This window comes from Elgaria multicarinata, chromosome 12 (assembly GCF_023053635.1).
Source record: "Elgaria multicarinata webbii isolate HBS135686 ecotype San Diego chromosome 12, rElgMul1.1.pri, whole genome shotgun sequence".
Classification (NCBI taxonomy): Eukaryota; Metazoa; Chordata; class Lepidosauria; order Squamata; family Anguidae; genus Elgaria; species Elgaria multicarinata.
The window spans coordinates 29,622,932-29,642,823 of record NC_086182.1 but is presented as its reverse complement, the minus strand read 5'-3'; the positions used below and the strand labels follow the sequence as shown (position 1 = coordinate 29,642,823).

The following is a 19,892-nucleotide window of genomic DNA, read 5'->3' as shown; positions in this document are numbered from 1 at the left end:
ATCAGCCTCTTCTCCAGGGTATCCTGTCTTCTCATTATGTGGCCAAAGTACTTCAGTTTGGCCTTTAATACCATTCCCTCAAGTGAGCAGTCTGGCTTTATTTCCTGGAGTATGGACTGGTTTGATCTTCTTGCAGTCCAAGGCACTCTCAGAATTTTCCTCCAACACCACAGTTCAAAAGCATCCATCTTCCTTCGCTCAGCTTTCCTTATGGTCCAGCTCTCGCAGCCATAGGTTACTACGGAGAATACCATTGCTTTAACTATGCGGACCTTTGTTGTCAGTGTGATGTCTCTGCTCTTAACTATTTTATCGAGATTTGTCATTGCTCTCCTCACAAGAAGTAAACGTCTTCTGATTTCCTGGCTGCAGTCAGCGTCTGCAGTAATCTTTGTGCCCAGAAATACAAAGTCTGTCACTGCCTCCACGTTTTCTCCCTCTATTTGGAATAAATAAATAAATAAAATAAAATAAAAAAGTCCTACAACTCCCAGCTTGCTCCAGCCAACCAGATTTGTAGGCCGTGTTTTATGTCTGGCTGCCGCATACTGGGAGTTGTAGGAGTTTTTTCTGTGCTTGAAGTTTAAATTCTTTTCTGCTCAGCTATTGAAATACCATAGCTTTTGCAGGCGGGGGGGGGGGCAGTATCCTGGCAAACGTAGCGTGGGGAAAAAGTTCCGGTGAGGACAAACTGCTAAGTACTGATCAGGGCTCTGCAACTCACCTCTCTTTAATGAGCACATACTCTGGTGGGACGCATGGCTCTCCCAGGCTCCTCCACCGTGGCTTCCAGCTCTTCATTGGGCTCAGAGTGGAGCTGGGATGCCTCAGTAGGACAACCAGGGCTGTCAGTACCATGGTGAGGAAGCCCAGGACAAAAAGCACAGCTGGAATGGCAGGAGAAAGACAGCGGTGATGAAAGGCTGGGAGACGGCACACAGTGGTTCATGATCAAAGCACCGACTGCTATCTCTCCCTCTGGCATCATTTCCCCCAGATGGCATCACAAATGGTTCACATCTTCACACTTCCACTCTGCCTGATGTCTTATTGTTTCAATCTGCTTTAATTATGCTTGTAAGCAGCCTTGAGCACCAGTTAGTCAATCCCGGAACCCCTTCATAGAATCATAGAATAGCAGAGTTGGAAGGGGCCTACAAGGCCATCGAGTCCATCCCCCTGCTCAATGCAGGAATCCACCCTAAAGCATTCACAAAACACTCTTCCCGAAATCCTGCTTAGTTTATTTATTTATGTATTTATTTAAACAATTTCTTGGCTCTTCTCATTTGCCCAAGTGGGTGTCCTTCTCTGCAGAGGCCCCAAACTGCTTGAAGGCACTCCCATTGGAGGTCTGCCATGCACCGTCTTTGCAGGCTTTCAAGAAGGCCTTAATATACGATTGCCTTCCCATGATGAGTATTGGTTTTGCTGTTGTTGTTCCTGCTGGTTTAATGTTGGTTTTGTTTTAATTGCTGTTTTATTGCTTTTAATATTTTAAACATTCTATTGCTTTTAATACGGCACAGGAAAACAGAGAATGTGTGTTTCTGTTGCATTTTGCAGGATAGTCCCAATTCAAAGGCCATCATGCAGTGTCCTGCACCTGTGTAATGGATGGTTAAACTGGAGAGACAGCAGTGCTCATGATTTGTTAGTATTTAAGGCACCACACAACTCTTTGTGATTTTTAACATCAAAAATGTTAACTTGAATACAATAGACAGAAAGAGCCTGTTCAGACAACCCGTTAAGCCATGGTTAGGCTGCTAACTAGGGTGACCAACTGTCAGGATTTCCCCGGATTTGTCCTGGTTTTTGTTCTTTCCATGGTGTCAGGGGGGATTTTCTATAATTTTCAATAATGTCCTGGAATGACACACCTTCCCCTTTAAGGCTGCCATTAGCATGGCAGGAGGGAATGACATGCTTTCTTGAGGCACATCATTCCCCCACCCCGAGCTCCAATTGAGGTCTTAAAGGGGAAAGTGGGTCATTCGTGGACATTATAGAAAAGGCCCCAATTGGAGTGGATGGTGGTGGTGCAGAATGAAATCCTTTCCCCTCCTCCACTCCAATCGGGTTCTTTAAGGTGGCGGGGGAATAAAGTACTTTCTGCAGGACTCAGAAAGCTGCTTCCCTCCACACACACTAGGTGTCCTCTTTTTTGGTTTCCCAAATATGGTCACCCTACTGCTAACCCTTTTAGAGCAAATGGTTAGTGAGCATATTTAAACTGTGGTTGTGTAGCCACCATGGTTAGGAATGGTTCACATGACATACTAAACCCGAATGTTTCACTCAAAATGTTAAACCACCATGGCTTATTATCGTGTTGTTTGAAGAGGATCAAAGTTTCTCCTTCCCCATGCTCCAATCAGCTTCACTTCCATCCCCAATGGCCAGAACAGTTGTCACGGTACCTGCGATAACTGCCCAGTCCGGGGCTACATTCAGCACCTGGCGCTTCAGGATCCCATGTCGAGCCAGCTGGTAGGGAGACGAGGGCTGGAAGGGAGCCGTGAGGGGGTCGCAGCCCATGCCCTCCTCCTTCACCACCACAATTAGCATCCGGTCCTGGATAGCATTATCCCGGAAGACGTATGTCCCAGGCTCTAGGAAAACATGGCTGAACCTGAGGAGGGGAGAAATGCACTTTGCATATAAAGTACTTTGCATGACTGTATTCCATCAATATTTATCATGACTAGGGTTGCCATATTCAGAATCCACAAAACCGGGACAATTTTTTGGGGGGAGGGGGACTTTTCTTTTATTTCTCCCCTCTCTCCTTTCCTCTCCTTCACCCCCTCATCTCCCCCTCACCCCTACAAAACTCTCTTTCTTCCTCCCCAAATAACCCAGCAGCTCTGCCTGGCACTTAGCCTAAAGCTGTGACGGCAACCAGCCAAGCTCACCAAACTCCTTTGCATTGCATGGGACTCAGGTAGCCTGAGGAGAACACCTGCACCTTTCCTTGCTGTTGGTCCTCTTCTATGCAGCCGCAGGTGCAGTAAGGGGAGTTGTGGTGAGTGACTGAGCTGAGCCTGTGGAGGAGCGGCGACGCTCTGGAAAAGGTGTCAGATTGATGCATCTTTTTCTCTGCTGCTGCCACTCCACTGAGCAGTATCAAGGCACCATTTTGGAAGTTGGAATTTCTCCAGCTGGCTGGACCAGGAATCCGGGGTTCTTGACTGACCGGCCGGGACATTTTGGAAATGCTTGGAAACTGTGAGGGATTCCACACGTCGTACTGAGGGCGCTTCAGTGCGCCCCCAAAGCGATCGTGTAGCTTGCCTGGAAGAGACGAGGAAGAGGCGTCTTTGCCGCCGCCACCACCACCCACCTACATCCTCGCCGGCCAGGTCGGAGAGCCCAGCGGAAGAAGGCGGGGTCTCCAACCTGGCCGGCGAGGAGGTAGGTGGGTGGCGGCGGCGGCGGCAAAGACGCCTCTTCCTCGTCTCTTCGAACAGGCAAACTACACGATCGCTTTGGGGGCGCACTGGAGGCACATTGAAGCGCCCTCAGTACGACGTGTGGAATCCCCCTGTGACATTCCTGGTTTTCCGGGACGTATGGCAACCCTATCATGACAGGGCTAGATCTATATACTACTGTTTTATAGCAGTATTGAAGTGTGCTGATAACTGTTGGGGCACATTACACATTCCCCTTTCCTGGGGCTATTTTTTGCTTTTTATTCCACATTATCCAAATACTGCAACAAATGTCACTGAGGTTCACCAGACAAGTGTTTTATTGCATGCTCGCTACTGCCCTCTTATGGATGTCCACCTCCTATGTGCCTCCTGGGCCAAATCTACATGTAGTACTGAAGGCGCTTGCGTGCGCCTCCAGTGTGCCGTCAAAACAATGGTGTAGACGGCGAAAGAACAGACGGAGGAAGAGATGGAGGAGGAGGCGGCTGGGGAACCGGCCGCGTCCTTGCCACTGCCGCCGAGCTCTCTGACCTGGGTGGCTCTTAGCCCGGCAGCAGGAGGCCGGCGGGGAGGTGGCGGCGGCAAGGATGCGGCCGGTTCCCCAGCCTCCTCCCCCTCCGTCTCTTCCTCCGTCTGTTCTTTCTTCGTCTACACCATCGTTTTGACGGCGCACTGGAGGCGCACGGAAGCGCCTTCAGTACTACATGTAGATTCCCCCCTGCTCCTTCCACTCATTTTTCTGTAGCAAAATAGGCCTCTTTTATTCTGACTTTTTTTTAAACAAACAAACAAACAAACAGAATGTGCCTCAGTCTCCTGCTGCATGCAGGAAAAGTGGCGCAATAAAAACAGCCTCCGAATGGGCCACACGGTCTTTGCTTACTTCCTCTTTCCCTTCTGAGAAGAATGAGGAAGTGACGGTAGGGGAACGCGATTCCCCCTCTTGTGATGATGACGATTGCGTGTCCTACCAGGCACGCATGTGCAAGAAGGATATGGCGCTATCATGATGGGATCATAATGATTTGACACAAAGTGTAGATCTGGTCGAGGAAGCTAGAGGTCTTAAGGTGGAAGAAACTTCTTCAAGCGGTCACTGTATTAATCGGGAAAGAACCGGAGGGCATAGAGACAAATTTAGGGTCACGCTTTGATTCCCCCATGCCATTACATAGGCTGCCCTCTGGTGGGATTTTGTCAGAATTACAAGATTTGTAATTACACGGCCCTTGTGGCAATGCATTTGTTTAACCTATTTAAGTTTTATTATAAGTGTTGTCCCATTTATGTTTTTTTATTATTATTAATACAGCCCTCTGAAGAAAGCTTCAGAGTAAGAAACAAGCCGAAACACGTTGGGCTTCTTGTGAATGAACTATTTTGCATCCCGGCCATGTGTTTCTCTCCTTTGTGATCAGCATCAATGCTCCCCACACAGAAGTGTCTGTGTACACCCACACACGCAGGCACACACATACAGATGAAGAAGAATTCCCATCTAGCCTTCTTCCCAATAAGCTTGTCTAATGCCCAGAGTTCTCAACTATGCACAAAGATCGGTGAAGTATTTAGACATTTTACAGATTTAAAAGTGATTAACCTTCCTGGAACAGAATAAAGAAGAACCCCACATCCCAACCCCTGGTAAAAACGAAGGAGTGAGCTAGCCTGCCAGACATAACTGGAGAGAAAATTCCCTAAGGAATACACTGAGCGATTGAGAAGGCTGTTACCCTTTCCCCATTGATCTAACTTCAGAAAAGGATGGGAGTTTGAGCAGGAGCTCAGAAAGGGTGCGGCATCCGCCCAATAGCATCAGAGGATACCTGGAGATGTTGAGTTGAGTCTCTCGAATGAGGTGATCCAGCCTTCGGAATGCACCAAAATCCCAGTGGGGATTGCTGTTGTAGAGATGCTCCTTCTGATAGACAGGATAGTGGCTGGAGGCCCGGTCTGGAAAGGAAGGGAACAAAGCCAAGACCATCCAGATGAGACAGGCATCCATTTCTGTGGGCCCACCCCACTCTTTTGGGCAAGGTGGACAACCATCCTACTGAGATCAGGAGTGATGAGGTCGTCCTTGCTCCAACAAGAGCTAGCTAGGCAAAGACACAGTCATAAAGCAACTTCCCTTTTCCTCCCCACCTGGCTGCGTAGAGTCCTCACTTGACTGACCCCAGCAATTGCCATCAGAAACCCACCTACATCCCCCTCTTTATCCAGATGTGCAAAGTGTTGATTGGCTGGCCTTTGTGATAATCATAAAGTAACCTTTCCCCCTCCACACACACACTGTACAGTGTGCTGATTGGTTGCCCCTTCTGACGTCATAAAGCCACTCTCAGCTTTTGCCCAGTGCAATATTTCAAGATGTTTTAAAGAAAAACAAAGCCAGAAAGTCTGGCTTTGAAGAGAGTCAACAAATAGTAGTTAATCCAGCTAAATGTGTCAGGTGTCTGGTTTTATTTTGGGGGTGGGGGTCCAAACAAAAACTCTCCCCGGATTATGGTGTGATGGGGTTGGAAGACCACAACTGTATCCACTCTGTAGCAAGAAAGAACCGCAGTGACTCCTGTAGAGAGGTTTGCTTGAACTCACCCTAAGAATGACCCACTATTTAGGAATACCTCAAGACTAACCATGCCACCCCCTGACAATTCTGGACTAAGAGCCCTGCTATTTCTTTCCTTTCGCATACTCTATCATGGGTGGCAATTGAGTACGGTTGCATATATTCACCATAGGGTTTGATGCTGAGCTGGAAAAGGATAGCATCTCCCACTACCAGGCAAGTGACAGGATTTGGGATTGTGGGTAAGGGAGAAGTGTGTTGGGAGGAAACGCCCTCTTCATCTCGCCGATGTCTTTGGCCTGAGGGACGCAGCCCCAAATCTCCTGGAGCAGACAAGAACACAAGAACATAAGTAGAGCCATGCTGGATCAGACCAGGGATCCTTTTCTACAGTGGATGGAGGGCATCCTAGTGTGGGTGGCTTCTCCCAACCTTCACGGTAAATCCAATGTTCCAATCTAGCCCAGCACTCTGTTCACACAGTGGCCAACCAGATATCGACCAGGAACCCACAAGCAGGACATGGGTGCAACAGCACCCTCCCTCCCATGTTACCCAGCCACTGGTACATAGAGGCTTACTGCCTCTGATACTGGTGGTAGTAGTATCAGAAAAGAGGATGAAAGTCAGAGAGTCAGAATCAAGGGAAGCGCCTGTTGTTGCTTTTGGAGCTGGAGTGGTACTCAACCTCAAGTTCTTACATTTCCTGGCTACACAAGGCTACAACCAATGCTGGGCTGGGCTGGCTGGCTGGTATCACCATAAAGATTGGTTCACACATGCATATATCCATTTGACTTCTGACACACAGGCTTAATGTGTGGATGGGGTCCATTGCAATGCATAACCTTTGGAGAGACATGAAAGTTCCGTCTGTGACGTTTGGCCTGGGTTTGCTCATTCACACCTACAAGACATGACTTGACACTGTTGTCTTTAAGTGATGGGGACACATTTGTCAACCAAACATAAGTGTGCCATATATCCAAAGTGGCTTTACTGGGCGGAGAAGAGAGAATTAGTCATCCAGTTGGTTTTCTGTAGAAGTCCCATCTCACACCGATATTACTGTGTGTTTTATGCAGAGTGCTTAAAAAAAGACATAGGTTGGAGATGCCAAACTTCAATGGTCACATGCCATGGAATGGTGGCATCTCGCCAAAGATGACAAAAACGGTCCTGATGTTCTCAAAGAAAGGATGCCTGTTATGTTCTAAGGGCAGGTGAGCTTCTTGATGAAATGATAGTTCTTTAAAATAAAGGCTACCTTATGACAACAAAGTAAGAAACATCCCCATGACCCATTGGCTGGGGATTGTGAATGCAAAGCTACTTTGAGCCTTAATGGCTGAAAAACAAGGGATAAAGTGGCTTGAATAAATACAATACATACAAAACAGAGAGGGCCAATTTCACCAGGACATTGGAATGTGTTCCAAAGTTAAGCATTCATTTCCCTGAGGACTGCCCCATGGACCTTCTTTTAAGGACGAATCCCACAACTTACCTGACAGAAAAGCATCTAGCATGTCCAGGCTGGAAAGAAGAAAGCCAAAAACTCCACTGGGTCCAAAGAGAGCCAAATGGACCCGCTGGTTTTTCTGCATATGTTCATCTGGTCCCAGGATATTTGATATCTCCTGAAAGCACAGTGCAGCCAGCGGGATTATTGGTGATGTGGCCACCGTAGCGTCCTCCCAAGTTGATTCAGATGTTGCCAGGAATAAGCACAAATCACCCAGATGTTGCTTTCCCTACGTCTCAGAATGTCTCAAGCAGCTCTCCGGGATTCTTTGCAAGCATGTGCAGCCATTGTTTTGCTCTTTCCATTGTGCTCCCCACCACATAGAATCATAGAATAGTAGAGTTGGAAGGGGCCTCTAAGGCCATCGAGTCCAACCCCCTGCTCAGTGCAGGAATCCACCCTAAAGCATCCCTGACAGATGCTTGTCCAGCTGCCTCTTGAAGACCTCTAGTGTGGGAGAACCCACAACCTCCCTAGGTCATTGATTCCATTGTCGTACTGCCCTAACAGGACGTTTTTCCTGATGTCCATCCGGAATCTGGCTTCCAGGAACTTGAGCCCATTAGTCCATGTGCTGCACTCTGGAATGATCAAGAAGAGATCCTGCCCCTCCTCTGTGTGACAACCTTTTAAGTATATCATAGAATCATAGAATAGCAGAGTTGGAAGGGGCCTACAAGGCCATCGAGTCCAACCCCCTGCTCAATGCTGGAATCCACCCTAAAGCATCCCTGACAGATGGTTGTCCAGCTGCCTCTTGAAGACCTCTAGTGTGGGAGAGCCCACAACCTCCCTAGGCAACTGGTTCCATTGTCATACTGCTCTAACAGGCAGGAAGTTAAAGAGAGGCTAACATTAAAAGCATCATTACCCGGCATTACTCAAGTAACTAGCTACTACACAGTAGCTAGTTTAAAAAAACAAACCCCACAGCCTTCTCCCACTTCCTGAGTGATCGTAAATTGCACAGGGTCACCACTGAACTTTAAAGACTGAGCAGGGATTTGAAGTTGGACATATCCACTTACTTTTTCCTCAGACCCCTCGACGCTCAGAATTAGCTCTCTCTGCATCCCGAATCTCAGGGAAAGCTGCGGGGATCTCAACAAGCACTGGCGATCACAGACCTCTTCGGCAGAGACGTACTGCTCACAGTGACAGCTGGGATCCAGAGAGAAACAAGGGGTTGAAACGATTTGTTTGATGTGTTAGGGGACAGCAGCTGTTGTGGTCAGAGCCAGGAAGAAACTTCATCGTGACCAGTGGTGGCTTTGCACCTTAGATAGCTCATTTAGATTTCTGACTGGTTCTGATGGAAACCTGGAGTGGATCCACTGCCCACTGGCATTGGAGCAACCAGCCTCCACTGATTGTGCCTGAAACGTAGGGCCATTCCACACAATACATGGAAGCAAACATAGATCTACCATGGAGTGGATACTCAGTAGGGAGAGGCAGCCAATCTTCTTCCTCTGATGAACACAGCTCTATAAGCGCATATGCTTATGGGAAGGGGAATTGAGGTGTATTCCTATATAAATTCAATAAACAAAAAACCTACGGTTTACAAAATAGCATTAACCAAACTCCAAAAAGCAGGGAAATTGGGAGTTAAGGCTCACAAGCCTTTAACACCACATCCTCCCTAAGGAGGCAGAAAGAATCTGCCTCTCCAATGGCTGGAAATGCTCTCCTGGAAAGATGGCACTTACATACAGCGACGTAGTGAAGCCAGGGCTCATAGGGACGCAACACCGGCACTGTTTTGTTAGCAGGGACTCTGATGTCATTTGCCAGCCCCATCAGAATTCCCTTTTCCCACTGAGCTTATCTTCAATCCTCACCATAGCTGGGGGGAAATCAACTTCCTGCTGCTGGTAGAGATGAAGATGGCTAGAACTGGTTTGTTAATATGGATCTGCACAGCTGCCTGAATTTTGGGACTCTCCTTGGGGATGTGACTGACATAATGAGCATCTGCCCTTTGAAATGTATGCCAAGGCCATTGCTTACATGCCAAGTTCAGCATGGAGTTCTCCATTCACTGGATCACAGACTGGAGAGCAGTTATACTGCTCCGGGGGGACACACTTGCGGGTGGATGCTAGGCGGATCTGCCCAGGAGCACACCGCTCTTCCACCTGCCCAAGACAAAAAAAAAGGCAAATGATAATGGCCACAGGTTTTATTGTAAGGAGGAAACATTAGGACAGGGCTGCCCCAAGACGTTTTGCTACCTGAAGCAAGGTCCTTCTCAGGAGTCCTTGCCACGACACAGGCTCTGAACAACAGACCCAGCCGCGGATGCTCCCTGCTCAAGCCAAGCACCACCTCTTGATACGCCTGAGACAAGGGACAAAAACTACCTTCCTCCAAACTATGTGGAGAAAGGGGTTTAAATGGAGAAGGATTTATATATATAAAATAAAGCACTGTGAGTTATATGTGCTGAGGTGAATTATTGACAGAGTGGGTGTTAAATGTATAAACTTCAGATGATAAATGCCAAACAGACACGTGGGATTTTTGTGGTAGTCAAAAACCAAATAATTAAAATTTATGTTTAAAAGTTCACAAGCTTTGTTTCAAATAAAACATTTAAAAACCTTTTTGAAGCCTTTCATCCAATCCTTTCACTCATTCACATACACACTTTCTTTTCTCTCACACAATCACTCTTGAGCTTTATTCTGTATTGATTAATATACATCAACTATGTGCACACCACACTCCAAAGGCACCTGAACCTCTCTACACTGAACCTCACATTTCCCAGAACTTAAGTACTCTAAACACAGAGAGCACTAAAGACTCTAAGAGTACCTCAAAAGTCCCTCGCAATCCCCTCAGTCATTCCCTTATATATCACTCCTCCCCCTCCCAAGACATTCTAAACTCACCACAGACTTACAAACTGCAAACATACATTTGGGAACTGACTTGTGGGGTGTAACGCCACAGTCCTTCTCAGTGAGCCCCGCCTACCCTATACTCCTTTAGACCTTTTTTTATTATTATTTTCTCAGCATTTTAACAGTCTGCTAACTTAATTTTAACTGCGCTGTTTTAAATTTGTCTTTTTAAATCTGTATTCGTTTCTGCATTGCTAATTGATTTTATCCTGGTTGTGTTTTTATATTGTATTTTATATTGTGCTTTTATACGGGTTGTTTATTATTTTGAATGGTTTGTGTGGTTTTAATTTTTGTAAACCGCCCAGAGAGCTTCGGCTATTGGGCGGTATAGACATGTGATAAACTGTTGAAACGGTAGGACAAGTTAACACATTAAGCAAAATAGAGCAGCAATAAAACACGTTATCTTAAATCAATGCCATACTCTTTGTTAATGTTTTAATGTTTTAATGTTTAATGTTTAAATGTTTAAATGTTTTATGATGTTGTGATGGCCATTGGCTACAAACAATAAAGAATGATTGACATGCAATAAATAAATAAATAAATAAATAAAACACACCCTGTGCATTCCACATACAGAAACCAGCCAGACTGAGAGTTGAATCTTACTTCAACACTGGCAGTGGGACAGCATCCCCCATTGTGCCTGGGGGCAGCAGGCTCACTTAGGGGGTGCAGGGAAGACCCAAGGGGCAAACACAGCTCTGTCCTCCAAAACACTTTGCTGCCTCTCAAGATCTGCTGCCTGAGGCAGATTATTATTATTATTATTATTATTATTATTATTATTATTATTATTTATATAGCACCATCAATGTACATGGTGCTGTACAGAGTAAAACAGTAAATAGCAAGACCCTGCCGCATAGGCTTACATTCTAATAAAATCATAATAAAACAATAGGAGGGGAAGAGAATGCAAACAGGCACAGGGTAGGGTAAACAGGCACTGGGTAGGTTAAAACTAACAGTATAAAGTCAGAACAAAATCAAGTTTTAAAAGCTTTAGGAAAAAGAAAAGTTTTCAGCTGAGCTTTAAAAGCTGCGGTTGAACTTGTGGATCTCAGATGTTCTGGAAGAGCGTTCCAGGCGTAAGGGGCAGCAGAAGAAAATGGACGAAGCAGAGCAAGGGAAGTAGAGACCCTTGGGCAGGCGAGAAACATGGTATCAGAGGAGCGAAGAGCACGAGCGGGGCAATAGTGTGAGATGAGAGAGGAGAGATAGGAAGGAGCTAGACAGTGAAAAGCTTTGTAGGTCAACAGGAGAAGTTTATATTGCTTCACTCTGCCTAATGGTAGGGCTGACCATGCATTAGGAAGCCACACACACATGAAAAACTCCACCCCACCCCAAACTCCTGCACAGTGCATCACCTGGGGTTGGCAGTCCTGGTCACTGTTGCTGTTGGAGCTTTTCTTTCCTCGCTCATCATAGTAAAGGTATCCCACCTGGCAGATGCAAGAGCCATCAGACTCCTGGAAAGCCCGATTCAGACCATGGCAGGTACAGCTGGTGGCACCTTGAGAAAGCAGCAGGTTATGACTTGGAAGGGGATGAGGTGGTCAAAAGGAAACCTTCCACAATGACTTAGCAAAAAGCAAGATTGCACAACCAACCCACCCCTTCCCACGAATGTTCATGAACGTGCCATGCCTGAAACCGAGCGCAGGTGCACTGAGGAAATGGGGTGTTTGTGTACAGAGCTCCAGGAGACTCAAATCAAGAGAAGCAAGCCATGGACTCTACGGCCTCATTCAGAAAATTTTTTTTTTAAACCACGGCGTTAACCATGGTGATTAAGCCAGAAAGCTGGACTGTGTTCTGAAGACACCTTAATCCCCAGCTTTAACCATGGTGACTAAGGCAAAAAGCCTTATTCAACTTGGTTAAAGCTGTGGTTTAAGGTGTCTTCTGAACAGGGCCATTATTAGTGAATGGACTGACTTTCACACCTCCAACGCTCATGTCAAAGAAGCGGCTTTTCTATGCTATCTAAATTCAGCACTGTGTTCCTACTTAGGCCGTTTTACTGTAGAGGTTCCAGAAGCATACCTGGCTTGGGACCACAATACCTGACGGAACGCCTCTCCCGACATGAACCTACCCGTACACTGCGCTCAACATCTAAGGTCCTCCTCCGAGTGCCTACTCCGAGGGAAGCTCGGAGGATGGCAACAAGGGAGAGGGCCTTTTCAGTGGTGGCCCCCCGACTGTGGAATGATCTTCCCGATGAGGCTCGCCTGGCGCCAACATTGTTATCTTTTCCGCACCAGGTCAAGACTTTTCTCTTCTCCCAGGCATTTTAACAGCATTTAACAACGTTAAGTTTGTTTTTAATGGACCCCAGAATTGTTGTTTTTAAATGGATACTGTTGTTTTTATACTGTTTTTATATTTTTTTAATTTTTGTATACTTTTAATGTTTACTATTTTTAATTGTTGTAAACCGCCCAGAGAGCTTCAGCTGTGGGGGCGGTATATAAATGTAATTAAATAAATAAATAAATAAATATCGGGGTATAAAGAACAATAATGAGTGAATGCCTTTGTTTCTTTAGTGCTTTTGATTTCTTAGCATGGATGTTCTTCTTCTCTTTGCCACCTTTATTTTGTTAACTTTAGTTCAAAATAAAATAACATGTCATGATTAAAAAAAGGGGGAAAGAGAACAGAAGCAGTGTGATGGGGGGCAAGATCAGAATTCGGGGGAAGGTGATACAAACTCTCCCCCCCACCACCACCACCACCATTCATACAACCTCACCCCATTTTGAGCCAAAATTCTCTGGATTCAGCATGGTCTTGATGTGCCATCTGCCCCCATCCCTCCCCCGCCAGGCATCCCTTCCTTCCCAATCAAAAAAATAACCCCTTATCTTTGATAAGCATGAGGGGTATCAGTAACGGAGAAGGCTTAGCAGAGACAGGAGTGGCATTGGCAGCTTCTCCTGAACTGGAAATCACCCTTGGGAGCATTTCCAGTTATGGAGATGATGAAAAGGTCACTCATGTCCCTGCTGAGTTCTCCCTCCTGCCAGGTTTTGTCCTACAGCACCACCTGGTGGCCGCAGTGCACCTTGCCGGCCGCAGAGTAGTTGCAGGATCCAGGCTCAAATCAGCAGGCACTCCCAGATGGGTTGATGCAGACCAGCTGGGAGCAGCCAAGAAAGAGCTACATAAGAGCTGCATTTCCACTCCAGCCTTTGTCACAGCAACATGGTCTCCTGTGCCTGCTATACAGCCCATTCCCGACTTCCTGCGATTCAAGACTTTACCTTGCCTGACCTTCTGATTCACCTGACCATGCCTTTTGCTTCCACCCTGCTTGAACCCTGTTCTTCCTGGACTCTGAACCCTGCTCATCTCTGGACCATGCCTTTTGCCTCCGGCCCTGCTTGGACTCTGTTTTGCTTTGGACTTCAAACCCTGCTTGTTTCTGCACCTTGCCTTTGCCTCCAGCCCCGCCTGGACTCTGTTGCTGGTTCCACCACTGTCCATCCTGGCCCTGGCATTCCTGCACTGAAGCCTTGCCGCCCACGCCCCAGACCCTGACACCTCCCCGTTACCATATCTCATTTCTCAAAGTTTTTCTTCTCTCTTGGCTTGGGAAGGAAAGGGTGGGCCAGGGAGGGGTTTGGGGAACCTTTGCAGAAAAGCCTCAAGGTTCTCCCCCCTCCACACACACCCAAGTGTTTCCCATGACATTTGGGGAGGGGCAGATTGAGTGGATTTTGTGGCAAGTTTGCCCATGAGAGAATCTGAAAAAAGTGCATTTTTAGCATAAGCCTTCCAAGCGAGAACCTTTCATGGACCCATCTAGATCAGGGAAGGGGGCAACTTATGACCATCTGGTTGCTTTGGCCTACAACTCCCAGCATCCCTCACCATTGGCTATGCTAGCTAGGGTTGATGGGAGTTGTTGGCCAAAACTGGAGGGTCACCAGCTGCCCACACCTGATCTGGATCAAGGCTCACATTTAGAAGGCACAGAACTCACCTGGTTTGGAAGTTGAGGAGCTCCCACAAGGAAAACAGCCAGTCTGAGCTGGGAGATGGTTGAAAGAGCCAGCAGGGCAGGAGTGGCATTCCTCCAGGTGCTTTGCAAGGCTGCTGTTCCCATAAGTGCCTGGGGGACAGGGCACTGGGGAGGAGGTCAGGGGAGGGCAGTAATAGCCTCGAGGGCAGGGATGTTGGAGGTAACTTGCAGTGCCTGGGGAGGAACAATGGGGATTTCTCAAATCTTGAGGATCCTTGCTGAGGATCAGGAAACCTTTTTTTAATGTATTGTTGTGTCTCTACTTGGGATAGAGTGGGAAGGAGGAATAGCTAAGCCTGGGAGTATTTGAGGAGTGGCCCTTTACAGGGACAAGCAAAAGGCGACTGCAGGAGAATGCAGCTGTCCACCATCCCCAATCACCACCATCCCCATTTAAGACATGCAAGAGCTCCTGAGTGGAGCTGGAAGCAATAGTTGTTCTTCCGTGCCTTTGCTCTGTTCCTTGCCTGAACATAACCTGATCTTGGACCGGACTTGGCTTATTCTTTGGCACATTCCTGAACCCAGTATTGTTGATGCAGATTCTGATGGATACTTTTGGCTTTCGACCTTGGACTGTTTATTGATGTTTCCAGCCTGCTTCTCTCTCTAACATTGGTGATTTATGACACATATTAGGATTTATTGGGCTGTATATAATGTTAGTCCTACTTGGAATAGATCCATTGAATTGAAGGGGACTTAAGTTAGATGAACATTGGATGCGACCGATTGAGTTTGCCTCTGGGCAGTTGCGAAACTGGGGCTTGGAGGTCATTCATTACACAAGGTGTAGTGCTTATCCACATTAGAAATGTACCACAACACACAGGGTAGAGGGGTGTGTGTGTGTGTGTGTGTGTGTGTGTGTGTGTGTGTGTGTGTGTGAGAGAGAGAGAGAGAGAGAGAGAGAGAGAGAGAGAGAGAGAGAGAGAGAGAGAGAGAGAGAGAGAGAGAGAGAGAGAGACTGTTTCTGCTGCTGCTGCTGCTATCATTTGTATGCCACATTAATGAACACAACAAGAGAAGAAACATTGTAGTAGAACATGGTAGTACAGGTGGAGAGAATGGTTGGCCGGACTGCTCAATCCAGCCTCAGGTATCAGCTGCAGCCAGTTGGTGTACGAGACAATACTGGACTGGCTGGACCAATTACCAGACCCAGATTTTCCAACCTGGCTACCCCGGTTGTCCTGCTATTTAGGAACATGGGTCCATCTAGCCCAGTATTGCCAACACTGACTAGCAGTGGATCTCCAGGTTTTCAGGAAGGATTCTTCCCTCGCCCAGCCTGGAGACGCCGGGGATCGAACCTGAGACCATCTGCACACAAAGCATGTGCTCTATCACACTGAGCTACAGCCCCTCCCTGATATTTGAGCAAAAGACATGTCAAAGACCACAGAGGAACTAAAGACATGCAGTTACTTGCATCCCAGCCCAACTTCTGAATATGGTATTTCTCAAAAGGATACTCTAAGGGTGGCTTCCTGTTGTGCCCTGAAGATCTTGTGGTATTTGGAAGCGAAACTCTCTCTCTCCCTGCATCCCTCATTCTCATGACAAGGCTCCCCTCCTCTTTGCGCCACTGCATGGAATAATCACCTTCAGGACAACTGAATCCCAGCGGGCAGGGCAAACATGGTGGATGAGCGTCGGAGTTGCCGCCGTAGGTGCCTGCTTCACAGGCCCTGCAACTTCTCGCAAAGGAGTCCCTGAGACCTGTCGTGTTCAGGGCTGTAGAACCAGCTTGGCACCGAAGTGGCTGGGCACTGCCAAGAGGGCAATAGTAGGGATAGACACACCTGAAAGACAGAGACAGTAAGTCAGGGGTGCAGAAGTTCAGGCCTTGAGGCCAAATCTTGCCTGCTTGGGCTGACAGTTATTATTATTATTATATTTATTTGTATCCCGCCTTTTGCCCAATGCTGGGCCTCAAGGCGGCCTTACAAAGTTTAAAATATACATGGGCGGGGAGGGAAACAAAACCATAAACAATTAAAAAATACACAACAAAATTATAAGACATTAACATAGATGGAGGGCCGGATTATTCTCCAAAGGCCTGCTTGAACAAAGAAGTTTTAGCCTGCTTCCGAAAGCACATCAAGGAGGGAGCCAGCCTAGCTTCCCCGGGAAGAGAGTTCCAGAGCACCGGAGCAGCCACCGAGAAGGCCCTCTCCCACGTTCCCACCGAGCGTGCCTGTGAAGAAGGTGGGACTGAAAGAAGGGCCTCTCCAGAAGATCTCAAAGCACGGGCAGGCTCATAAGGGAGAATACGGGCTTTCAAATAACCTGGACCCGAACCATATAGAGCTTTATAGGTCATAACCAGTTATGCCCTCTTCCCCTGGCCTCACCTGACCGCTGACCATTTGGTGGTTTTCTGGCTTTTGTACACCACCCCTATTCTAAAAAGTTGAACTGTCTCTCTATTAAGCTACAGTATCCTAGTATTTTTTTGGTATTTTGCCTCTTTTGCCTTTCACACTGGAACACGGCCTCTGAGAATTTCTCCAAAACGTAATTCATCCCTCAGGCTGAAAGAGGTACCCTGCCCAGTGAGAAAGTGGCTACATCCAAAGGGCCTCAATAAATCCCCTCCCCCAACCTTGCAGACATGGCGCAAATTGCCTCAGCCTAAAACAGAAATGAATACTCAGATTTCTCCAAACATCTCCGTTTTTGCCACACAATTTTCACTTTGGAATTCAAACTTTGAACTCAGAAATGTCAGACAACGTGGGAATGCTTTTGACATTGCTGCCTCTTAATATATCAAATCTCATAAGCTGGGAAATGTCAAAAGTTGTCAGGTAATAAACGGCTCTGCAACCCAGGTATGAAATGGATTCAGTGTCCCGGATCACACTATGACCAATTTTCAAGCTGCAATCATGGCTTATCATGATGTCTGAACCTGGCATGGGTGGGTTGTTAGCGTGGTTAACAATCTACTCACAACCCTAAAACAGTGCATGGATTGTCGGTGATTTGTTAACCATGGCAACAACCCACCATCACTGGGTTCAGATGTTGCGATAAGCCATGGTACCCACCCACCATGTCTTGAATATTAAAGACCTAAGCTGATTTTGGCAACCCCATCACAGATAACCATACGAGATTACGAAACTCTCAAAAGGAACAGTTTTAGCACCATTTATAAAATACACAACATTTCTTGAGGAACAGTCCACCCGGACAAATTTAGTTCTAAAGCAGGCATTTCCAGAGCTGGGTGAAATTTTCATCACCTGTGGAATATACTCACAGCTGCTCAGGGATGTTGTACATAGGTGAGCCTTCAGGGCAGTAATACCCAGCAGGACAGAGAGGTGGAATCCCGGTACGGGGTCTACAGTAAGAGCCAGGCCGGCATAGCAAAGGGTTGGATGAACCTGGTGACAAGATCAAAGGTGTGAGACAATGTGACATTCTGCTGGACCCCAGACCCACTGCCTTCTGTGCAGATCACTGCAGAAAGCAACTACGCTCTTTCCACGGCCAAGTAGGTTGGACATTAAAATACTACAAACCAGCTAGTCATGTAGGCTGTGTGCCTTTTGGAAAAAGAGGCACATATCTGATGGTCTGAGGGACAAATGTGAACAGCCATGTGTTGTAGCACATGATAATTTGTTTATTTTCTTACTTATTTGGAGAAGCCTTGTCCAACATGATGTCCTCCAGATGTTTTGAATGACAACTCTCATCAGCCCCAGCCACCATGGGCAATGGTGATGGGGGTGACCAGAGCTGTGGTCCAAAATATCTGGAGAGCATCAGGTTGGGGAATGCTGATTAAGGTATTTATACTGTTCTGCTATCCAAGATTCTCAAAGTAGCTTGCAATACATTTCAAACCCAATGAAACAGATGAGAGTTCTTAGGGACATTAAAAGATATATATATAGAAGTCTTTCCCCAGATGTTTCAGTTGCTACTCTGCTTCTGAATCTGTGGGCCATGGCAGATCTCAGAAGTTATAGCTGTCAGATAAATGAGAAGTTAGTTCCTCACATGGCAAGGTTTCTTTATCTGGATTATGGCTGATGTCCCTTGCAGTCCACTGGAAGGATTGCTGAATTAATTCTTTGGACTGTGATACCCGAGTGACGGGACATCACAACCTCTCACCTGGTGGGCATTCAAAGCCTGGCTCGCAAGGTATTCCATGGACGTTGGGCACTCCTGACATCTCTGGGTCTGGACAGTAAAATCCAGAAGGGCAGGGTTTACACTCCTCCAAAGACGTCGCACCAGGCTGAGTCCTGAAAGAACCAGGTGGGCAAAGAAAGGCATCCTTTCTTCCTGGGCACCAGTGACCCGGGGCACAAGGATAGTCCCTAAAGGCAGTGGCTCCTGTTGGATGAATGATGAGAAACCAAGTTAAGAGAAGTAAGAAAGGCAGTCCCATTATGATAATCCTGCACAAAAACTGATTTACTTAGAGGTAAACTAACAATTATTGAGCCTGGCTGGGATTTTTTTAAAAAAAAAAAACTTACAAAAACTTGTTGTGGTTGAGAGAACATGAGAAGCTTCTTTTTACCAGGACAGGCTATTTGTTTTCCTATCTAGACCAATCTCCTCTGACTTGCAGGAGCAAAGTAGCCACTGTACCATTCAGCTATGACCCCTCCCCAAGTGTATCTGCCACCCATTGTCCCACTCCACCCTGACAGGCACTGTCTGCAAGTTAAAGCAGTTTACGCCCGGTGCTATCTGTGAACGAAAATTGCAACTGTCAAAAGGTCTATACAGTATGTATTTTAAAACTAGCTTGCAAAGAAGAAAATATGAAATATCCTGGAAACCAGTTTAGAAAATCAGGTGAATGACACTGCTAGCCAGGGAAGGCCTGGTGGGGAGCCTACCCATTGGTTCCCTGTATCTGTAGCACTGGTTCCATGTATGAAAAGAAGCCTCACAATTTGGCAGAATAGGTTACACTCCCATTATTTTCTGCAGAGTACCTGGCATTCTCTGGAGTCCCCCTTCCAGCAGAGATCCCCGCAGGCTCCAATGGTTAACACACCTTTACTTTCATCCATCTGGACTTCAGATTTCAAGAGAGACTCTCCACCACCACCATGACAGGTGGGTCGCCTTGCTCCTACATCCACCCTACTTGATCTGGATAGACTGGCAGCTCACCTGTGGCAGGGCAATGAGGGTCGGATGAGCAGGGCTGGCAGTCCGATTGGCTCTCAGTGCCTGGTTCTGTCCGGAAAGCCTGCTTGGGGCACTGCTGGAGGGTCCTGGGTCCAGCAGGGTTGGTGTGATTCATCCCGTAGCAGTAAAGCCCATAGGGACATAGAAAGGCCACCGGATTCCCTGAAGAGGTAGAAAGATGGAGAGTTAAGAGATGTTGGGGATTGAGAACGGCATAGACTTA

The 19,892-nt window shown here is 47.0% G+C and overlaps 1 protein-coding gene across 1 annotated transcript in view; it reads right to left on the bottom strand.

Moving 5' to 3' along the window:
* The window catches only part of LOC134407377 (uncharacterized), a 50,468-nt gene that overhangs the window by 22,425 nt on the left and 8,151 nt on the right, over positions 1–19,892 (bottom strand). Inside the window, exons 7-19 of the mRNA XM_063139114.1 lie at positions 19,652–19,831; positions 18,632–18,856; positions 17,766–17,892; positions 16,097–16,296; positions 14,453–14,665; positions 11,829–11,974; positions 9,551–9,678; positions 8,566–8,698; positions 7,520–7,652; positions 6,180–6,335; positions 5,267–5,393; positions 2,424–2,635; positions 725–887 (exon numbers count right to left, since the gene is read on the bottom strand). Of these exons, the coding sequence (XP_062995184.1) occupies positions 725–887; positions 2,424–2,635; positions 5,267–5,393; positions 6,180–6,335; positions 7,520–7,652; positions 8,566–8,698; positions 9,551–9,678; positions 11,829–11,974; positions 14,453–14,665; positions 16,097–16,296; positions 17,766–17,892; positions 18,632–18,856; positions 19,652–19,784 (2,096 nt within the window). The 5' untranslated portion in view covers positions 19,785–19,831. The remainder of the gene's footprint in view (positions 1–724; positions 888–2,423; positions 2,636–5,266; positions 5,394–6,179; positions 6,336–7,519; positions 7,653–8,565; positions 8,699–9,550; positions 9,679–11,828; positions 11,975–14,452; positions 14,666–16,096; positions 16,297–17,765; positions 17,893–18,631; positions 18,857–19,651; positions 19,832–19,892) is intronic.